The sequence below is a fragment of the Alosa alosa genome, chromosome 4 (assembly GCF_017589495.1).
Source record: "Alosa alosa isolate M-15738 ecotype Scorff River chromosome 4, AALO_Geno_1.1, whole genome shotgun sequence".
NCBI lineage: Eukaryota > Metazoa > Chordata > Actinopteri > Clupeiformes > Clupeidae > Alosa > Alosa alosa.
The window spans coordinates 25,609,233-25,631,971 of NC_063192.1; the positions used below are offsets into that span (position 1 = coordinate 25,609,233).

Genomic DNA, 22,739 nt, shown 5'->3' on the forward strand with positions numbered 1-22,739 from the left:
TGGCTACAGATTTTTGGGGTGGGAACAAAAACCCTGGTGAACTTTTATCGCTGCATTATTGAGAGCGTCCTGACTGGATGCATCACAGTGTGGCTGGGGAACCTGTCTGCTCACAATCTCAAACTGTTGTCAAGGACTGTCAGGACTGCATCCAAAATCATTAGGGCTGACCTCCTTCAGCTTCAAATTAGGGTTGGGCTGATGGATGATATCATCGTCCACTGTGATGGTTGACAGACATGAGGGGAAGTGGAAAGCAACCATGGTGATGCCAAGACCCACATGCCAGGCACTAATTACTGCTGTAACATAGGCTAAAACATAGCCAACAACTAATAACTTTTCCCTGGAAATGAAATTGAGCCTAGAACTGATATGCAGGCTACTTTAAAGGCTGTTGGCCAGAGAGTGCAAAAGTAAAGTCTATGTGAAACTACCGTCTTACTCAAATAATTCCTAATTGTGACATGTGAATGGTTGTACTTATTTATGGTAGCCTTGGACATGTTCATAGACTCTGTGTTAGAGGATTGCAAATTGCTGGACTTAACAATACAAAATCTAAGCAAATAGCCAAATACTGCTCTGTGTCAGCCATCATAGGCAGTCTGCATGTATGGAGAAGGCGGTGCCATCTCTACCCCTGATAATATGTATTTATCCACTGATTTAGCTGATCATATGTATTTATACACTGATTTAGCTGATAATATGTATTTATCCTGATTTACCTGTAAAGCTGCACAGTGTAAAGCTTGCAGTGTTTGTGTTGCTGTGTGAGACACAAATGGGCTCTTTATTAATATTTGGAATGCTGTGTTGTTGTAATCAGTATTGGTCATCCCAAATAAATGAATTAAATGTGGGGATAGTTTGGCAGCCCCCCTGTGTATTTAGTATAGTATATATACTTTTTTGATCCCGTGAGGGAAATTTGGTCTCTGCATTTAACCCAATCGGTGAATTAGTGAAACACACTCAGCACACAGTGAACACACAGTGAGGTGAAGCACACACTAATCCCGGTGCAGTGAGCTGCTTCAACTGCTACAACGGCGGCGCTCGGGGAGCAGTGAGGGGTTAGGTACCTTGCTCAAGGGCACTTCAGCCGTGGCCCACTGGTCGGGGCTCGAACCGGCAACCCTCCGGTTACAAGTCTAGAGTGCTAGTGGGCCACGGCTGCCCACAAAACCCCTCCTTGCACTACTGCGACTGTGGGATAAGAATTTTGCTATATTGCAAAGTATATGCGACAATAAAACTTGAAACTATACTCTCACCGGAATCTGATTAACTGCCCCTTCACATTTTTTTTCCACTGTTTACACACAAAATCGTTACATGTCAAACAGTTTTTTTTAAACATATCACTCAAATACCATAACCCCATACCAGATCTGCAAAACCAGACACTAATTCTCAGCCTTGGAGTCATGTTCATAAAACACCTTTTACAAACACAACACACCCTACCGAATGCACAGCAATCTAACAGGAAGTTACTTGGTTTCTTCTTTTGAAACACAACCTCTGAAAATGCCATTTGTTCACCACTTATTCTCAGTTACAGTACTCCCACGCACATGTGTAAACACTTTACTGAACACAATCCAATCATTGCCTTAGAGACCCTTTGTAGAGGATGAATTTTTCAAAACAACACAGATACTGTTTACAGTACATACAAAATATCACACAATATTTGAAACATGTCACTCAAACACCCTTAGCCCATACCAGATCTGCAAAACCATACACTAATTCTCAGCCTTTCAGTTTTCAATTTAATAAAACACCAAACACACTTCTCTACCTAACACACAAACATCTAAATGATTTCCTTTTTCAAACACAACCTATCAAAATGTCACTTATTTACCAGTGTTTCTCTCTCCCTCCTCACATGGGTAAACACTCATTACTTTACTGAACACCATCCAATCACTGCCTTAGTGTAGGCCTATGAATAGATAATATGCCCAACTGTCCCCCCTTACCAAGTGTCCGGTACCAAGTGTGATGGTGAAGGGAGTCATTATCCCTTTTGCCCAAATATTCTCAGATTCATTAGTGTAGTGCAAATGGGAATCAATAGAAGAACTGAGACCTGCCTCACGGTTAAGCCCCTGTCTGCACATGGATTTCTAAAGATAGAGACCAGGGGCCTCATTACAGAAAAATATCCTACCTGCTTGTCCTATCTTAACTTAAATTTCAAAGATAGGAAAAATCTTATCTTCCTATCACAGAAGCAGTTCCTAAACTCATAGATAGATAGATAGATAGATAGATAGATAGATAGATAGATAGATACTTTATTGATCTTATCTCAGACCTCCTATCTTATCTTAACTTAAGAAATTCTGTAAAAACTGTACAGAAAACTGTAACTGCCAGTTAGATTGTTAAATCGGCAATCGTCCTGTCATGCCAGAGAGTCTGTCAATATTGATTAATTTGATGTGCAGGATAAAAAGAGGAAAAACAAAAATATATTAGGCTAATAAGTAAGGGATAACGGCCGCCGAGGTGTCCTGGTATACGGAATTAATGGGCGAGGGCGAGTTGCCTCCGCCCGAGTCCATTAATTCCGTATAACTGGACACACCTCGAACGCCGTCATCCCGCTTATCACCCGGTTGCCACTGTAAAGCCATGCCTTTAGCACGCAAAGGAAACACGCGGTTCCGTTTAAAAAGAAGCCCACTAGTTCAGCTTATTGTACAACTTGTCGTTGGCCCTATAACAGCCATAGCATGGACAGTTAGCTTGTTTGCAGTTGATTCCATTGTTGCGAAGCCTGCCTCCAGGCTCAACCGTCGTCCTACTATGGTTGTTATAGTTACCATTCATAAGCATTGATATGGAACGGCGATTAAACTTTTTTTACCAGATCTACTTCATAGGTGTCCCATTATTCAGAATTAAAAGCCACCCCGCCAGCCAATCAGAAAAGAGTATTTCTTCTCTCTGGGTGATAATGATAAATCATAGCCTAATATTCTGTTATAAAGATTTATTTGTTATACATGTTATAAATGTTTTAAAACACATAGCTTATACATTGTATATTGCTTGTCAAAGTTTTCACTTATTTAGTGTGATATGCTTTAACAGTCATGTTCCTCATCTTGTCATAGGCTAGGCAACAACCCAACAAGACTGTTGCAGTCAGTTTTGGCAGTTATTTTGAATTTAGGACAGGGTCTGTGCCATTCTAAATTAGGATTACTAAGCTAGGAAATTATTGAGTTAGGATGGATCTGTTAAGTTAAGATAGGATTTTTTCCTAAATGCAGTTAGGAAACATACTTCTGTAATACCAAAAATCCTAAATGCCATTGTAAGGATCCTAATTACCAGGCTGATGATAATCTTTTCAGTCATATATTGACTCTTGATCAATTACTAAGTGTGGGCCTATTGTGGGCCTACTGTCACATGTCCACAGGAGCAGTTAACTGTAGGGACAGGAAATGTAATGTCTTGATTGATTCACTCTCACTACAACAATGGTCTCAAGTCTCATCAAAGTACTCTCAAATCAGCTGACCTCCAACCATGTGATCCCAAATCAGCTGACCTCCAATCATTTGCTCCATATCAATGTAACCAACTACAAACTAGGTAGCCTATTTAAGTGAAGTTTACAGAACATTCTAGGACCCATTCTGTAGTCAGAATCTCCCGCACCACTAAGGTGTGTAGTCATCATCCTCTGAGCTGGTATGTTCATTCTCTGATTGCTTCATATGGTTTCCTAAATGTTCCTTTAACCTGTTTTCGTAACTTTCACATTATTCATTTAGATGTACCTTTTATAATGTATTGGATGAATAGCTTGTATCTGACAAATAAATTGTTATGCTTTGACCCGCATAGTTTTCTATCCCTCAAAGTTTAAGATGTGCCAGGGGGAACGGCTAGGATTAGTCCCTAGGGCCGTGGGGCTAAATCAGTGAAAGTAGGCATGCTACCAGGAGAACTGGCCATCGTATTGTACTGTGGTGGGTCACTGATTTTATTAGTAGTCTGGAATTAGACAGCTAACTTTAGCACACCCTGAACCCTCTGTAGCTTCGGTAAGATGTTCTGTCCAGATGAGTATAGTGGTCCAGGCCAGCACTTTAGCCTCTGACCAACTTTCACACTAGGATCATTACTCAGTAAATGGCGCCTCCCGAATTAGTCAGCCGAGGAGGGCCTCGCACACTATTCTTGGGGAAGTTGAGTCTAATTAAATAGCTAGAAGGCATTCTTGTAACAGTATCGTGGGTAGGCCTACATCGGCCTACTATGGATAGTAATATTACTTTGACTGAAACTTCTCCATATCTAGCGGGGTCAGAATCATTAGGTTAACAGGGGTTCTATAATCAATTGTTATTTCCAACAGCGCGCGGAAGCTTCACGATTTCCTTCGACCACTCCCAGTTCCCTCATTGGTCCTGAAGAGTGACGTCTTATACCATCCTAGGTAAGATAGGATTTCATAGTTAGGAAGTTTCTGTAATGAGACCCCAGGTCAGCACTAAAGGTCACTTTGGGAGTGCAATAATAAGACCAAAACCCCATATTCTCTGAGTTAAAGTGAGGAAGTTGGTTGATAGGGTGAACCAACAATGTTGTGGCAATTAAGTATTACCACCACTTCAACACTCGCTGGAACGTCAATGTCCGCAAGCCAATCCTATATTATATGATTCATTTGGAAAGGCAGGCCATTTTAGACCAATGTCATATACAGCAGAGCTACAACCCCATGTCTTTGCAACCCCATGTCGTCCTCTGTCTGTACTAGAGAACACAGAGCCAGACCCAGCATGTGAAAGCCCTGTTCCTGCAACCAGCAGAGACCGGCATCAGTCAAAACCGCTCTTGAGAGGAGGATACCCCAGCCCATCTCACACTTGGCTGCAGACTCATTTCTTTTCATGAGAGTGACAGGGAGCACACAGCAGCACATAATGGCACTGTCTGAGTGTCCCTCTTACCACATTCAATAGGCCTGATACTGATAACTGTACAGAGGTCTCCAAGTAGGACATCCCACTACATCCCACATGCAATCAACAGGGGTTTCACACCCTCAACATGTGTGCAGGGGAAAAAGATGAGCAGCAATATGTTTTAGGGAATGCAGATAATATTGGGTGAACCTATTATTTTCAGAAGTATGTCCCATACAAGCAACTGATATAATATAGATAGAAAAATAAACCTCATTTTTTATTAATGAACAAATTCCAGATGAAACCAGAAGGATACAGCATCTTTCTCTAGTGTTATACTTTCCACTGCAGCAGCATCCAAACCAAGTTAAAGGAGAAATGCAGCCAGGCAGCTACAGCACTACATTCTGGGAGCAGGTACATGGGAGCTCACGGACATGCCCCCAGAGTGTAGCGCTGTAGCTGCCTGGCTGCGTTAGCTGCTGGCTGTAACAACTCACGTTAGGTAAAACCGATTGTTTCTGTTATTTTTCATACTGACAGTACTCGGTGACCTTGAGAAACAGAGATCTATGTGAAATGTCACCGGATTTCTCCTTTAACTTACACTAACATAATGTAGTCTTTAAATACTACAAACATGAGCTTTTGGGTGAAATTAAAATATACTAGTATGCACAAATCGCGTGAGACAGTTGTACAAAATTAACTTCACAATAGGAAACAGCCTCAAAGAATGCTCATACTTTTGTCCTCATTAGAGTTCCAAACCAATACTGCTTTGTTGCTTGGATGGTAGTAGGCAAAATTTATTTGACGGCATAACTGTGAAGCTTATTATAATCTCCTCCATAACGAACAAGCATGGTCCAATACAATATGGATGCTCCTATTTGCAAATGTTACCCCAAATCACTGGATAAATAGTATAGATGGCTTTAAATTACAATTCTACAAATGCTGTGCTCTCCAAGCATTCTTCACAGAACATATAAATGACTCTACACTCAGAGATGTCTCAACTCTTTCAGAGCTTACAACATGCTTCCTTGCCACAAAGAGTGCATTATTAGTAACTACTGGATTCAGCATGACTGAAAATGGCCTCAATGCGTTTAGTCTTTAGTAGAGAGTTGAGTAGAACCATTGAGCTATTTTTCTGTTGCATATTCTGCTGAAGCCTTTCCATGACCCCAGCATTATCTAAAACTGATATGACAGGCCAGCTTTAACCTCACTGAGATTAAGAAAGAATGAAAGATTAGAATAGATAAAATTATATTACAATCATAAAACATGTCCAACATATCATAAAAATTTCATCAGAAGGAATGAAATGTTGACATTTTTATTTTGCTGAGATATATAGTTCAAACAGTTTGCACAGGTGTGGTGTTAGCTATTGAGAGGGCTCGATAAGGGTTGTGGTTGTGTGCTGGTCTCTGTACTCACCTGTATCTGCGGTGTTTGGGTGAAACAGGGTGTTTGTGTAGGTGACAAACTGCAGCTGTCTGTTCAGGGCTGAGAGGTATCGGCTGGACAAAGCCATCTGCATCTCCCCCTCCCCTTTGATGGTAACCTCATCCACAAATGCAGCAATATCAAACATGCCCATTGTTGCTGTCAAATTCACCTGTCACACAATAAAGGTTGTTAACATGAAATAATTTTATCTAATGGGAAAGAAGGTTACTGTCACTAGTAGTACTCAATTGGATGACTTACTGAATAGCGTTCTCTGTTCTTCTGTATGAGGGCCAGTCCTTCAATAAACACAAATTACATGCACATATTATTCCAGACACAGTCAGCCAATAAATGTTAAACACAGTATGTTTCTATCTGTTGAAAATAGGATCTTAGCTCAAAAAAGGACATGGTAAGCCATAGTACCAAACATGTTCCCACCCACATTGTGATTCTCTATATCACTTGGGGGTGAAACAGTGCCAGTATTCAACCCCAACCAACCAACTTTCATTCTGAAAAAGTGATCGAAAAGTGAAGGAAGTTGCAAAATGTATACATGTACAGAGCAAGTTCAGCAAGTTTCATAGGATACAAGCTTCAGGGAAACTCCAGACCTCTGAATTCCTTTGATGAAGGTGTAACACAGAGTACAAGTCAAGGGCGTAGTCTGCCACAAGTAGCCATATGCTTTGACACTTTCATAAGAGCGTCACATAAATCCACTTCGGTTTCAGACACTCAAGTGATAGCATGTCTAAACTGGTTGTCCTGGAGATGTACATTTTATGCAGTGTTTCCTCTACGGTGATTTTAGCATGGCGGCCCGCCACAATGCCGCCATGGTATCAGAATCAGGACAGACTCACATTGTAGTTGCAGTTGCCTTTTAAATAATCCTGCCAACATACTGTATCTCCCCCACTAGCTGCCGCTCACATTGCAATTTGACAATAAGTAATCTTAGAGGTTAATCAGAGGTTATTATGGCCTGTCCAGTTTCACTTCACATATTACATATTGTATTGATGTAGCCTATTTTAAACATTAATTTTCTTCCCAGTGTTTCCTCTTCATTTTGTAGCGGTACCCACTGCTTCAGAATTAGGGCAGACGCACATTATTTTCCGGACGCATAGTTAAATGCGCTCCGCTGGCTGCAGATAATTGCAGTTTAACAATAAACAGTAATGCTAATCCGAGGTACCTGTCTAGTTTTATTCCATAAATATATTGTTTTATAGATGTTAGTGGCATGCGCTATCAAGAGCTTCCATGTGCTGTTTGTCAACATCGCAAAAACTACAATTTTCGTACAACTTGGTGGAAAGGTGTAGCACAGGCTAAGGAAAACCCATTCATTTCTGGAGATGATCATATTCAAAGGATTTCCCATATCGTAGCCTATTACGCTTGCAACAACAGCGAAAATGAAACATGGAGAGTGGATGTCTCCCCACGGAGATTCCGCTGTTATTAGATGCGCACTCAATCGCGATTTGATGCAGGAGATAAAACAAGGTAAGCAATTTTGCAAATGTGGGGACGGCACAAAACTTGGCCATAAACATTTTGTACGCACTTGCGGTGATGACTTAGTAATGTGAATAGCGAACTATAACCTAAGAAAGTAACCAAAGAAAACTAAATTTGACTTGTACCAAATAAAAGCTGTGTTGTGAGTTGTGTTTCTACAACATGCACAAAACGTTCAAGCAGTGACATGTGGTTTAATGCATGGGTTAACGTGACATGAGTCAGACAGAAGATGGGCCTGTCTTTAGTTCCTGAATCCTGTCCCTTTCAAGTCACGGTAAATGGTGTGATTAGCAACTAGAATAAAAAAAAATCCCGGGGTGACACCCCGTGTTATTACAGTGCATGGAAATGCACTGTACTGTTCTTCCTAGGCTTCTTCTTATTACAGTGCATGAAAATGCACTGTACGGTTATTCCAAGGCTTTTTCTTCTGATTATTCTTCTTCTTCTAACGCATTTAATGCAGCTTCAACCGTTTAACGTAGACACTTCATTCAAACTGCGTTGCGTAGGTCTTACTTAGGACATGGGGGCTTTGTATTTTTCATCTTTGTAACTTTTATACTTTTTAAACTATTAATTAAAAACTACTCAAAATTTCCCCATAGACTTAACATGGGCTGATGACATCACAATAGAGCCGTTAAGCAATTAGAATCCTATGGCAGGTATTCGGGCCACCTGCATCAACTGCCAGTCTCAGGCTTTAAGCATACAAACTGGCTCTATTAAGACTACACATCCTGTTCAACTGCTTCCGCTGCCAAAAACTGTTTCAAAATAAAAGTCCTCACTACAATATTTCACTGTTAAACAATTTAACCCTTTAAACTACTGAACTTTTTAACTGTTCAGCCATTGTAACTGTTACTTGTCATCAACTATGACTCCTACCCACTGTAGCTAGTTAGCATGGTTAGCATGTTAGCATTGCTAACATTGTTAGCATTTTTAACAAAACTGCTAAAAATGATTAGCTAAGTTAGCTTAGTAACATGGTTAGCATAGTTAACATGCTAACATGTTAGCATGCTAGTTAGCATTTTTAGCAAAACTGCTAAAAATGATTAGCTAAGTTAGCTAAGTAACATGGTTAGCATAGTTAGCATGTTTACATGCTAGTTAGCACAACTGCTAAAAATGATTAGCTAAGTTAGCTAAGTAACATGGTTAGCATAGTTAGCATGCTAGCATGTTAGTTAACATTTTTAGCAAAACTGCTAAAAATGATTAGCTAAGTTAGCTAAGTAACATGGTTAGCATAGTTAGCATGCTAGCATGTTAGTTAGCATTTTTAGCAAAACTGCTAAAATGATTAGCTAAGTTAGCTAAGTAACATGGTTAGTATAGTTAGCATGCTAGTTAGCATAGTTAGCATGACTTTTAAAAATGATTAGCTAGGTTACCTAAGTCACATGGTTAACATAGTGCTAGTTAACATAACTATTAAAAATGAAAACATTAGCTAAGTTAACTAAGTTAAGTAACTTGGTTAACATTATTATCTTTGATAACATAGTTAGCATAACTGCTAGCAAATATTAGAGCCATTCCAACTGTCAGTTATCGTCAATTATCTACCTAAATAATTTAACCATTTAAATTATCCACCTATTTAACCGTTCAATCATTCCAACTATATTAAACCTTATCTACCAAGCAAATCATTTAACTATATAAACTATCCACTTATTTAACTGTTCAGTCATTCCGACTATATTAAACCTCATCTACCTAGCAACCAATATAGTTTGTTTTTACTCTGTATGATATTTTACATCATATTTTTTGCATTTTCATGCACTGTATTTCCTTCAGGAAATGTTTTTCTAGTTAATACGATGCTATAGGTTCAAATTAATCTATAGGCTACAGATCCTATACGTCTCAGCCATAGAAATGAAATACATTCTAATGAAATGCCAGGTTTTTCCATATTGTAGCCTATATGTAACGTTCTGATATTTAGTGTGACTTTTTTTGTGGGGAGGTAGGGGTGCAGATGGCCTGGCTGCTGCCACTGCTAAAAAAAATCTAGAGGAAACACTGTTATGAGAATATCAAAATGGATAGGCTACATCTTCACAACAAACATAATAAGAATGAGTTTGATAAAATACTGGTAGGGACAATTTTGTCATCACAAAATATTGGTGGGGACAAGTGTCCATGGTCCCCATGCAAACCTACGCCCATGGTACAAGTTGAGTAGCTCAAGCTTGCTTCCACCTGTGTTCCACTGACTGCTGCTCCACTTCTAAGGCCCCCTCTCTCTGCCTCCCTCTCCATTAAACTTGATTAATATTGATACAAGTAGTGTTAATTTCGTCAGACGAGACGAGAGGAAATATGTTCGTCAACGACCTTTTTTTTCATGACTAAGACGAGGCGATGACGAGACGGCAGTAATGTCCTGAAACACTGACTAAGACTATCTTAAGATGCATTATTGTTGACGAAAAAAGACGAGACTAAAATGTTTTGCATGAAATAAAAACTAAGATAAAATCTCTCTTCATTTTCGTCTACAAAACGTTTTCAAAATATGCCGAATGAGTTTATACGCAACAGCTTTCCTGTAGGCTAGTCTACGTGCTGTTGCTGCAACCCTGTGGCTGCAACACGAAACTACATGGAACAAGAACACTGGAGATTTCTGCCAGAGTTAGCAAGATAACTACCTAAGCTTTATGCCACAATGCTACATACCCAGAAGTTGAAGCTTCTCTCATACAAATTAACATCCCCCAGAATGTCCATACGAAAATGTTCATCATGTAATGTCAACTATTTAACTAGTTAGACTGATGATGCTAAGTTCGCTAGCAAGTTAGCTATGGCTAAGATGGAGAGTCTGTTTGGGGAATGTGTTGTGTTTGGGCGCATATCGCCATCTAGCGAGGCGGAGTAAAACATTAATACTTTGGCCTACGACCACTTAACTAACCCTAGCTAAAAAAAAAAAAAGATTAGACCTACTTCAACAGTAGCCTATAATTAGTCTACACAATAGGCTTACTCACTGAACCACCTTGCTTATTGTCTTTGCACTTTGCTTATTGTGTGGATTCATACTGTATGATTTAAACTGGCATATCTTACATAGACAGTGTTGCAGAGCTGTTTTACATACAAGTTGGTTCAATATTGCAAACAACTCATCTATATTATATTTTACCACGTCTGCTCGCGGACCACCAGTGATCTCCGGACCACACTTTGAGAAACACTGGTCTACGAATATGACAGTGGTCCAGTCAAATCTTTTACTGTCTATGGTCAAATCCCAGCCGAGCTATAACTGTAGCTCGACTTACCTGTGCATGTAAACATACTGACTGACAAAAAATCAGAATGAGTAATTATAACAGACGAGTAGCCCTGTGGACACACAATATTGTTGGAAAATTGAGATGTGTGAAACACTATTTGACTCAAATGGTAATCAGAAATAATTTGTTAAAAAAAAAAGACTAAAATGTGTTGACTAAAACTGACTAAGACTAAGATACTTTTAGTTTTCTTTTGACTAAAACTAGACTAAAATGACGAGACTTTTAGTCGACTAAAACTTGATTAACAAAAATTATATTTGAATGACTAAATATGACAAAGACTAAAAAGGACATTTCGTCACAAGACTAAGACTAAATTAAAAATAGGTGACAAAATTAACACTAGATACAAGGCCCTTTCCATACTCATCATGTTACACTACAATCCTGAGGGGTATGCCCTGCCCTTACCAGGTATCAGGATGGTCTTGAGGGGTCGGACTTCTACACCTTGGGTGGGATACTGCAGAGGGCTGTTCGCTTCAGCAACAATAAGCAGGTCTGCAGCAGTCTGGGACCTACATAAAGAAAGAGCACTCATACCACAAACCTTATAATAATAATAATAATAATAATAATAATAATAATAATTATTATTATTATTATTATTATTATTATTATTATTAGAATGCTTTAACAGATCATTATAGGAGCGGCAGTGGCTCAGGAGGTAGAGGAGTCGAGGGGTAAAGTTTGTCAATAGTCTAAATATTGGGACAGGACCATAGCCTACCTTTGGTGGAAAACTGTTTAAATGTCGCTGTTCTCCCACTCAGTTTTATGTTGCCTTGTTTTTTCGTTTTTGATAGGCCTATCCCAAGTTCTTCCATGATGACTGGCTCTAACTGACAGTCACCACCTGTTCTGCACACATGGAATTCAATTCTAGCACGTTTTTGAAACGCAAGGCTATGAGCAAGACTGAACCACAGAGAGGGGTGAAATATAAAGGCTGCATCATCTTGCCTAGTATCATTCATTGGAAACGCGATGGCGCAAATGTTTACTTTTTTGGATGACAATGACAACTGGTAGCGTAGACATACTGATAGCTTTCATTAAGCCTGAGTGACGTATATTAATGTGGAGAGCTAGACAGTCGCCCTAATTGGCCAATGAGGCACTGAGCCAGGCAGTCGACGGCCGTCGGATGGACGGCCGTTCTGGACTTTTCCAGAACGCACAGATTGTCAGTCCGCCCCTGAATGTGAGGCATGATAATGTAAAGTGCTTTGGGTGCTCGCAGGAGCCGAAAAAAGCGCTATATAAATGCAGTCCATTTACCATAATAATTTGATATGAATTTTTCGACAGCACATTTCTAAAACCAAGATACAAGTTATAATGCCTTAAGTCTACAATGATCTGGTGTACTTACAATTACAATTAAAGCCCCTCCCACCACCCCTGTCTCTTGATTACCCTTAACCCAACTGGGTACTTGTTAATTGTATGTCGGCGGTTGATTCACTGTGAGCATTGAGAATAGCCGGACAGCTGAAACGTCTGCTCTTGCTCCCAAAATTAAATGGAAAAACTCCTTTCTGAAGACTTTGTTTAAGTAATTTCTTTCAGTGTGCGAACTACTCCTCTCTCTCTCGTACTTACAATTACAGCATGAATTGCGTTCCTGTAAGACTATACATTATCTGGTTTGCTCACAAATCTGCTTGTTGTAAAACATTGCTGAGGCAATTTATAGATCTAAGGAAGTTGTATTTGTAGGGAACATGTGCATCTACATAGCCTGACGTAGTCATACTCAATTCTAGTCAGAATATGAGTCTGATACTGCTCCATTGGGACATAATTATGGGGTGTGTTTCAACCGATACAGGGGGGGAATGCCTCTGCACTCAATTGGGTAGACCTAACCAATCAGAGCAACGAAATAGCTTACCGTGAGGTGTAGGAAGAAAACACACAAACCATCCTTCTTTTCCACAAATGCCTTAACATTGTTTTCTGGTCTTTTGTAAAAGTTAGTGCCGTCAAAAACTCCTAGCCTACAACACTCATTAGCGAAATCTAAGAGATACATAGGCCTAGTAGGCTATTAGGAAAAAAATGATAGCCTATATCCCCTCCGTTTTTAAAAATAATTCTGTTGAACACTGATATGCTACAAACATGTTAAACAGCTGGGAAAGGCTGTCGCAAATCCCTCGAACAGGTGGTCAATCAGAGATTTCAAACGAACGAGGTTGCAATGCAACAGCGCTGTTTTCCCTTGATGAAAGTGAAACCACGAGTTTTCCCACATCTCAACTTTGGCCAAAGTTTTCAGAAATAAACGTTTTCAGTGATAAAACCTCATTAAATAATATGCATTTTCCATATGGGGTCTTAACCCATTTCACCCCAAAAAAACAAAAAAATGTACTTATAAGCCTCTAAAACTGTAACTGGGGAATATCCCAATACTCTTTCAGTAAATATTGAAACAATAGAGTGTTTCAGTGAAATGTGTGCAGTGTCAAATGTTTTGAGTAAATTGTCACATGACCAGAGCTGTTTACTTCCTGGTTGCACCTTGAGAAGAGGATGACGGCCTCACAGCTCCCAAATAAAAGGTGTTTTAAAGTATGTTAAAATAAACATAGGACAAATATTTTATTACATATGGTCTTTAAGGTGTCTAGTTATGATATATACATTTATAATTATTCAAATGTCTTTGGTGTGTTTGCAGAATGAGTAAACATGTTAACGGTCACAATAGTGACCGGTGGGATAGAATGTTGTATCTACTGTAGATGCACACATACTTCTACACCTACAAACACACACACATACTCATACATACACACATACAGAGACATACACACACACATACACACACTCACACACAGATACGCACTCACACACACATACACACAGATATACACAAGAATAAACACACACACAGATATACACTCACATACACAGATATGCACACTCAGACATACACACTACGATGGTAGTCAGGTATACTCACACACACAGACATACACTCACAAACATACACATATTCACACACACAGACACACACACTCACAGACATACACACACATATTCACAGAGACACACACACTCACAGACATACACACACACATATTCCCACACACACACACACACATACACATATTCACACACACAGACATACACACACACACACATACACACTCTCACACACAAAAATATACACACACATACACACAGACATACACACTCACACATACACACACACACACACACAAATACACAGATACACACAAGAATAAACACACACACACAGATATACACTCACATACACAGATATGCACACTCAGACATACACACTACGATGGTAGTCAGGTATAGAGCAAGTTACACTGGAGAAATTAACATGCTATAGTCATAGGTTGTAGTAAGCTAATGTTTAACCAAGTTAAGCTAACGGTTAGCCACAAAAAGCTGATACTGCGTGCACAGATATCATGACAGGGAAAAGTAAAACATTTTAATATGACAAACAAATGGTTTGGTTTGTTCTGACAAGCAGAGTGTCTGGTCGAGTGCAGTGGCTGAGTCTTTGCTGTCCACACGGCAAATGTTAACCGGCAAACACGGCAAAAAAACTCACTTTGGAATCCGGTTACAAAAAAGATCGGTTACAGCCTCCTAAAATGCCGGCCTTGTGTGGACACATGGTGTAACCGGAAAAAAAAATTAACCGGTTTCAAAAAACGTTCTCGTGTGGACGGGCCCAAAGACAATTTGTCACCACAATGTGTTTTTTGCTGTCCAGACTCAAATACTTTAAATAATACTTTAAACAATGGATACATTTTGGATATGCTAAAAGGCAGGGTCTTCTCTGATCACACACTATTTTAAGAAAACTATTTGACTAAAATGTACCTGCACTGAAATTGCCTTCAGTGCACGGTCACCAGATATTTGTGTATTCAAAGTGGACAGCATGTTCCTCAAACAAGGCCAAAGATGTACCAGCAATATGCTGTGTAATCACTAGACATTTCCCTCTGCAAATACAAAACTACAGCATTGTGCCTGTATTACTGGATCTGATAATGCAGTTTCTCTCGCTTCTGTCTGACAGCACCAGTGCCTTTACCAACTTCTTATCAGATGTATATTTGACAAGAAAAGGCTAAATTATGAAATTGCCTGTGGTGAGCAAGAGTAGTGTATATGTATTGTGTATCTGCATATCACACAGGTGCAAAAATGTATCTTTGTTAGTTGGTCGCTGTCAGTAGGCTTTGCAGTATGTTAAGGAGCAACTTTTTTTTGCCCTGACATAGGCAACACAAGACAAGTCAGTCAGCCTTCATCTCCAGTAGTCTTTGAAGTTGGTTTGATATGTCTGTAGCTTAAAATGGTACATTCTGTGCACAGGTCAAAGCAGCTAGAGCAGAAACTGGTGGCATTGAAGTCCCATGCCAAGGTTTGTTTGGGCACAGGGTAAAGCGTTAAACTCACCTCTTCTGGAAACTGTTGTATTCCTGAGCTCGACGGCGTTTCACCTCCTCCAGCTCTGACTCCTTAAAGGCCGTGTGAAGGTTCTGCGCCGACACCCGAGGGAACAGCAGATTGGCGTAGGGCAGGTTGATGCTCCTCGTCTCCCCCTCACACACACAGCCGTTATGGGCCAGGAGACTGGGGGAGGGAAAAGGAAACAAGTTTCAGGCCTAACAGCGGAGAGATGTGGGTAGTTTCATAAATGCAAAGCATTGAAGCCATGCATCCATTCTAAGGACTTAAGTGTTAGATACGTAGATTAGTCTCAAACTAATTATGTTGAGAGGGGCAGGTAAAAAGTTACAGGTGCAAAGTTGGATCTCTGCAAGACCAATACAAATGCAAGTGGACATATTCCATACCAATACAATGATGCAAGAGCCAGACACCGTATGTTTCTGATAGTTTCATGCATGGACATGACATATAGTTTGTCATTTCAGTTTTGTCATCATTTTCTGGTTTTACTCTGGCCAATGCTCAAACTCAGCAGCAAGACCAGATATCCTCTGCCACTCCAGGTACCCTGAATGAAAATCTAATCTCATCTACAGTGGCCTCTTGGTGAATTACATTAGTTTCACATTGAAAACAATGAGAAGAATCCAACCTTGAAAATTCTGGCGCTTAAAGGCTGGCGTGCATCACCCAGGTGGGTGCTACTCATAGGATATATATATACTGTGTACTGTATTTAAACTTTATTACAGGCTCTAGACCCAACAGCAAGACATACAACAACAACAACAACAACAAAAGGAATAGATACATAAACACATACAAACATACTCTGATTCATGAGAGTCTTAACAGGCACCCATACCAATGTTTCCACAAATATGATTGATATCTGACCGAGCTGCACCTGGGGCTTGTGAGCATCATTACAATACAGTTTTGAGACTCATCAAGTCGGGACATGAACTTACACATCATATTCCCGAAGAGAGCCTGTAAAGTGCTTAGCCCTGAGTCTCAAAAGAGCTTAGTTGTTGTTGTTGTTGAGTGAGAGTGGGGTTGGAAAGAATACACCTCTGTTGATCGCCTCTCCACCTCCACAATCACCGTCTCTGCGCCAGGCACTCTATTCAAATATTACTTCTTGCACAGGTTTATTTGAATGTATGGCAGCAAGATCATGCATGTGCATCCGTGTAATGTAAGTTTACCTGTTTATCTGTTTAAGCCAATGTAAAATGTGTCAATTAATTTAATCAGCTTGTCAGTAACATTCTATTTGACACGACCGACACACTGCACTGAAATTATATTCCTTTTTGGGTTAAATCTCCCTGTGATGTATTCATTAATGTAATCCGAGACATTTGTAGCCTGAGATGATGCTTTGTGTTATAATAATAACATATAGAATCTCTTTTGTGTGTAAACAGCGATCTTTTGTTGTTGTTTTTTATTATTTCCTTCTTTATTGTAGACAAACCACATCTGCAATAAGCCCTGTTTGTAGAACTACCTGTTCATCTTGTCATTGTCCATCAAATTTTCAGTAAACAATAACTCTACTCCAACCATAGGATTAGCGCAAAATCACAAACTTCCAAAAGTTTTTTCAACACCCTTGGCTGTGGTTCGGCAGCAGCTAATTCACTGAAAAGTGAATTTCTCACAACCCTTTTTACTCCTCTCTCCAACGGGTGCTAATAATTTGTGTGGGCAATTGTATATTCTGGTTGTCTACCATAACCCACAGGATTTCTCAATTAACCTATTTTTCATTTTGGGTTTCCAAAAGGACCTCTCAAATGTCCAGGGTGTCCAGATGATTTTATTTGGATCCCCCACCCCTACAAAACACTTGAGCAATGCCCTTGGCCCTTGGTCATCAAACTTGCAGAGTCAGGTCAGAAATCTAGGTGTCATTTTCGACAGCTATCTTAATTTTAATAAGCAAGTCAGCTCTGTTGTTAAGGGTAGTTTTTATCAGCTTAGAACAGTAGCTAAACTGAAGCACTTTTTATCTAAGAAAGATCTTGAAACAGTCATTCATGCTTTTATTACCTCACGTTTAGACTAGGGATGTAACGGTGTGAAAATTTAACCTCACGGTTATAGTGACCAAAATGATCACGGTTTTCGGTATTATCACGGTATTTCTGAAAGTGTGTTCAATATGTTCAGAAACCACTGATAGGCCTACACAAGCTGAAATAGTTTCAAAAAGTATCCCGTTCACTTTTTTTTTCATGTTTAATTAGCTATGTGCTTATAGCTTAACTTACCCTACCATAACTTGGAGTTTGCTATTTCTGTTATTTGGATGCAATGAGTGAGACCAAAGTAAGCGTTCAAAATAAAACTTTAGGCTACTGTATTCTCCTGATAACATTGAGTGGAATGGATTTAATGTGGGCTTGAACATAAAAAACGCTTAGAGTGGCTACATGATACAGTGCACATTTTTGCGGTGAAAAAGTTCTGCCTTTTAAAATCAGGTGTAGCCGAATCCGAATCGTAGTTAAAACCATCAATTAGACAACAGAATCAGTAGGGTACCAGTTTTGTTCCATTGTACCAGGCCTACTGTATGTCAAAAGCAGGCTCGGATGAAGCTGGGAAGGATTAAACACACGGTTTCCGCGGTAATCAACAGTGATAATCATGATATTTGAAATGAAAACGGTAATTATTATCGTCAACATTTTTATCGCGGTTTACCATTATACCGGTAATCGTTACATCCCTAGTTTAGACTACTGCAATTCACTGTACATAGGCCTAACCCAATATAATTTAAATTGACTCCAGTTAGTTCAGCAATGCTGCTGCAAGACTCCTCACTGGCACCAAAAAGTGTGAGCACATAACTCCAGTTTTAGCTGAGCTTCACTGGTTACCAGTGAAATTTAGAATTGATTTTTAAGTTTTACTCTTTGTTTTTAAAGCACTCTATGGTCAAGCCCCTTTGTATATTTCTGAGCTGACTTGACTTGACTTGACTTCATTGATGACATTTAGGGCATGTTTTCTGTTAATAATTAAATGTCTATGTAATAGACTATACCCTGTGTAGCTTTATGCCTTGCTTTTTATTACTCAATGTCTTATCAAAAGCTTTTTTAGATTAGAGAATTCATATTGTAGCAAGGTAGCATGGGAAAAGGCACAGTGGAACACGCCCTTCAAAAAGAGAGGTATTGTCCTTCAGGTCTAAATGAGGGCTTAACTGTTTGTTTGTTATGATTATTGTGAAATTGTGTATTGGTCGTGCTTTTAGAATTGGGTTTGTCCATTAGTAAGCCAAGAGAAGTTACACACTTGAGTCACCATATAGGCTATTACCATCCAATGAGATTATTACCGACACCAAAAGAAGGCTAGCTGAAATTACGTATAGAATTTTTCTGCAACAGCAGGTGGACACCCAGGTACACACAAAAAACACATCCTCTAATGACACACAAGTGTGTGTTCTTGTTGGTTAAATGGGGTCAGGTCAAGTCAACAGTGAAGGATGTAACAAGCTCTCAGGAAAACGAGACTGCTCTAGACTATGTGCATGAAAGTTGGTGGTTAGTTTCCAGTGGAGCCAGGTGTGTTTTAACCTGCCGTTATTGTTAATGTAATTAGTGTCTACACAAACTCGGTTGGGTGTTGCAGTAGGGAATCAGTGCCTTAAGATAAAGAAGTAACTCAGCTAACGCTCCACCGGAAATACGTGAGCATACAGGAAAAGCCGTGTAGGTAATCTATTGCGGCCACATGCCATCGCACCCACCCCAACACACTCTCCTTGACACGGTATGGGATGTCATCGTATTTGTGCTCCGAGAGGAGCAGTCTGTCCCCCAGCAGCTTCTCCATCTTTGCCTCCTGCTTGGGCCGCACGTCCACGGACGTGTACGGCCGCGGCGTCCAGGAGCGGATCAGAGCTGCCACCAGCCCCAGGGTGACCATGACCATCAACACCTTCTTCTTCTGGGACCACATGGAGTAGGTGGGATTGGGGGTGGGGTGGTGGGAGGGGGGCAACAAGAGGAGGGGAGAGGAACGGCTCGAACTCTGTGGACCGGGACCACGATCGGACGCCTAGAGAGGAGAGAAGAACAGAAACAATATGGTCCTTCCTGGTGGATTCTCAGCAGAACAGAGTTGTAGCTTACCTAGGGAGTTTAACTAATGCTTGAAACACTTCAAATGAGAAGAGCTTGGTCTGATAGATTCACTACTGGGCCAATCGGAAAGCTATGGGGAATACTCCAATTTAAGTCTTGCAAGGCTCCATTTTGAGCTGACCCTGGCACTTTGAGATCTTGATTGATGCTTAATGGTGACAGTCCTGACCAAGATAATTACCACCACAACCACTGTGAAATTCATGTAGAGACGACATTAGCAAAAAAAAAAGCAGTCAGCATGGTCCGACATGGAAATAACAACTGTACTAGTTCATACACAAGACACTTTTATAATCATCTGGCTGTCCACTATAGGCCTACCTGTCATCTAAATAAAGGTTGTTATACAGTTGTGCCTACATGACAGTGTCTACACTACAGTATAGGCCTACGTCGTTACTCAAACTTCCTCAACTCAAACAAGTATGAGCCAAGTCCATGAGCTTTCAAACACACATACTCAATCGCTCCCCCTTTACAATCTTCGCAGAATTCCCAAGGGGGGCTCAAGAGCATTTATTGGAAAACGTATAGTCATTTAAACCATGGATTTGCGTAAAATAGATGAATATTACAATGAGCAACCGCTTAAAAACTCAAACTCAGTTGACTTTACTTCATCTTGTAACTTTCACATGGCACGTATGCCTAAAGACGTGCAAGAGATTTACTTAAACTGAAAACACTTACTCGCATTTGCTTCCTTTTAACTGATAACCTTTTTGCAAAATTACAAATGTACACTTTCACCCAAAGATAACTCATGCCAACCGGAAGGTATTCAATGACGGGCATAACTTGACCGTTAACACCTAAACAGTCCGTGAAATGTACTGAGTGAAGCAATTCTATAGCTCTGGCCCACGATTAAATATAGACAGCAAGCCTATGTATTAGCATGTCAAATAAACAATTAAAATACAACGTTAGCTAGCAGACATTTATGCCGGTTTTAGTTACCTTAATATATTAAGACGCATCAGACTACATGTTACATCATTATCTCATTCGCTAAACGACAAGCTTACTGCTACAGCTGGTTTGAGTAATATTTTGTAATCAATAAAAGCAATAGACTAATTGTTGCAACAAAATACCTTGGATATGCTACTTAGTGTCAGGCTAATTGTTAATAGAGCCCTTACCACGACAAGTCGCGGGGATGCGTAATGTGGAAGGCCATATCTGGCAAAGACGAGCTATCATTACAGGGAGGATATGCCGTCAATTAACATTAAAAAAATAACAAGTATCTAACGATGCCACGCAAGTTAAGTGAATATAAAACATTATCCCGTCTAAAGAGGCACTATTTGGATTTCTACGCGTATTTTCGTATTGCAGCATAGGGTCAGCCAAACCCAAATTGCACTGAATAAAATCACCTCGATTGCCTTGCAGAGCCAGATGTCGCATAATAACACATTCAATCCATAAGATAACATTGACTTACCAGACAGAATTATTTCATTGCCTCTTTTTTCCAGAGCAGTGGCAAACACATGGTTTCAAGCAAGGCATAAAAATCCGGTTGAAGGTAATTGGAGAATGACACTGGCAAGAATGCCGCCCTGTCTTGTTCTTCACTACCCCTTCTTTCGGCGTAAGAATCTGCCTGTTTCCATACGTAGCCGATGCCCCAAGTGGGCCCGCCTGTGAACTGCAGTTAAGGGTTTAAAAACCTTGAGATACCATACCGGCTACATATTCTTTATGGTAAGGATAGATTACTTCATTGATTTTATGGAATCATTAGACTATTATTACTAGTTTTTATTCCATCTTTAGGCAAGGTAATAGTATGATGTTGTTGTCTTTTTTTTTTTTTTTTAAATCAGCACTTGCTTTTGTATAGTGAATGTTTTGAGACATCACATTAAATGTTTGGCCCAACAGCAAAACACAAGAAAAACATCACACAGTTGGGATATTTATTTTATCAGCACTTGCTTTTGTATAGTGAATGCTTTGAGACATCACATTAAATGTTTGGCCCAACAGCAAAACACAAGAAAAACATCACACAGTTGGGATATTTATTTGGAGACAATACAATTTTGGAAGCAATCTGCAATCTGAATGATGATGTAATAATAGTCTTAAGATTCACACACAGCTCTGTTACGTAGGATACTGTGTTAGGAAATGGATGTAAGGGGGGGGGAAGTATGTGATGAATTCCAGTTTGTGTGGGCTATTTCAGATACGGCATGAGCAATTATTTAAGGCATTGATAGAGATGTGGTACAGTAACTAAACACAGGAAGTCAGAGTGAGTGGTCTGTCATCTAGCTCAGACTGTGGTTGAGGCCCCTGTTGTACAACATCTACACGAATGACTGCTGAGCCAACAGCACCTCCATCATCAAATTTGCAGATGACACAGTGGTGTGGGACCTGATCAGTAACAACAATGAACAGGCCTACTTGAATCTAGTAGAGGATGTACAGTAGCACAGTGCCAGTTCAACAACTTGATCCTGCAAAACAAAGAAAATTGTGGTGGACTATTGTCAGTTACACTCCATTAAAAATCAATGGGCAGCCTGTGGAGAGTGCCGAAAGTGTTGAACATCACCGAGGACCTCACCAATAACATCCAGCACACTCTGAAGAAATCCAGGCAAAGACTGTATTTATGACAGCTGAGAAAATTCAAAGTGTCATCATCCATTTTGAAGGGCGTTTACTCTTCAGCAGTGGAGAGTGTTCTACAGGTAGCATCATCACCTGGTATGGGAACTGTACAGCCTGTGACTGCAGCAGGGAAGGACAGGGACAAAAACACAGCCCAAACAGCCCTC

The 22,739-nt window shown here is 40.0% G+C and overlaps 1 protein-coding gene across 1 annotated transcript in view; it reads right to left on the minus strand.

The window, feature by feature from the left end:
- Positions 1-21,524, minus strand: part of b4galnt1a (beta-1,4-N-acetyl-galactosaminyl transferase 1a) — a 51,320-nt gene extending 29,796 nt beyond the window's left edge. The window contains exons 1-6 of the mRNA XM_048241398.1: positions 21,389-21,524; positions 19,536-19,846; positions 15,761-15,937; positions 11,705-11,811; positions 6,678-6,715; positions 6,405-6,585 (exon numbers count right to left, since the gene is read on the minus strand). Of these exons, the coding sequence (XP_048097355.1) occupies positions 6,405-6,585; positions 6,678-6,715; positions 11,705-11,811; positions 15,761-15,937; positions 19,536-19,747 (715 nt within the window). The 5' untranslated portion in view covers positions 19,748-19,846; positions 21,389-21,524. The remainder of the gene's footprint in view (positions 1-6,404; positions 6,586-6,677; positions 6,716-11,704; positions 11,812-15,760; positions 15,938-19,535; positions 19,847-21,388) is intronic.
- Positions 21,525-22,739: the final 1,215 nt, after the last annotated feature.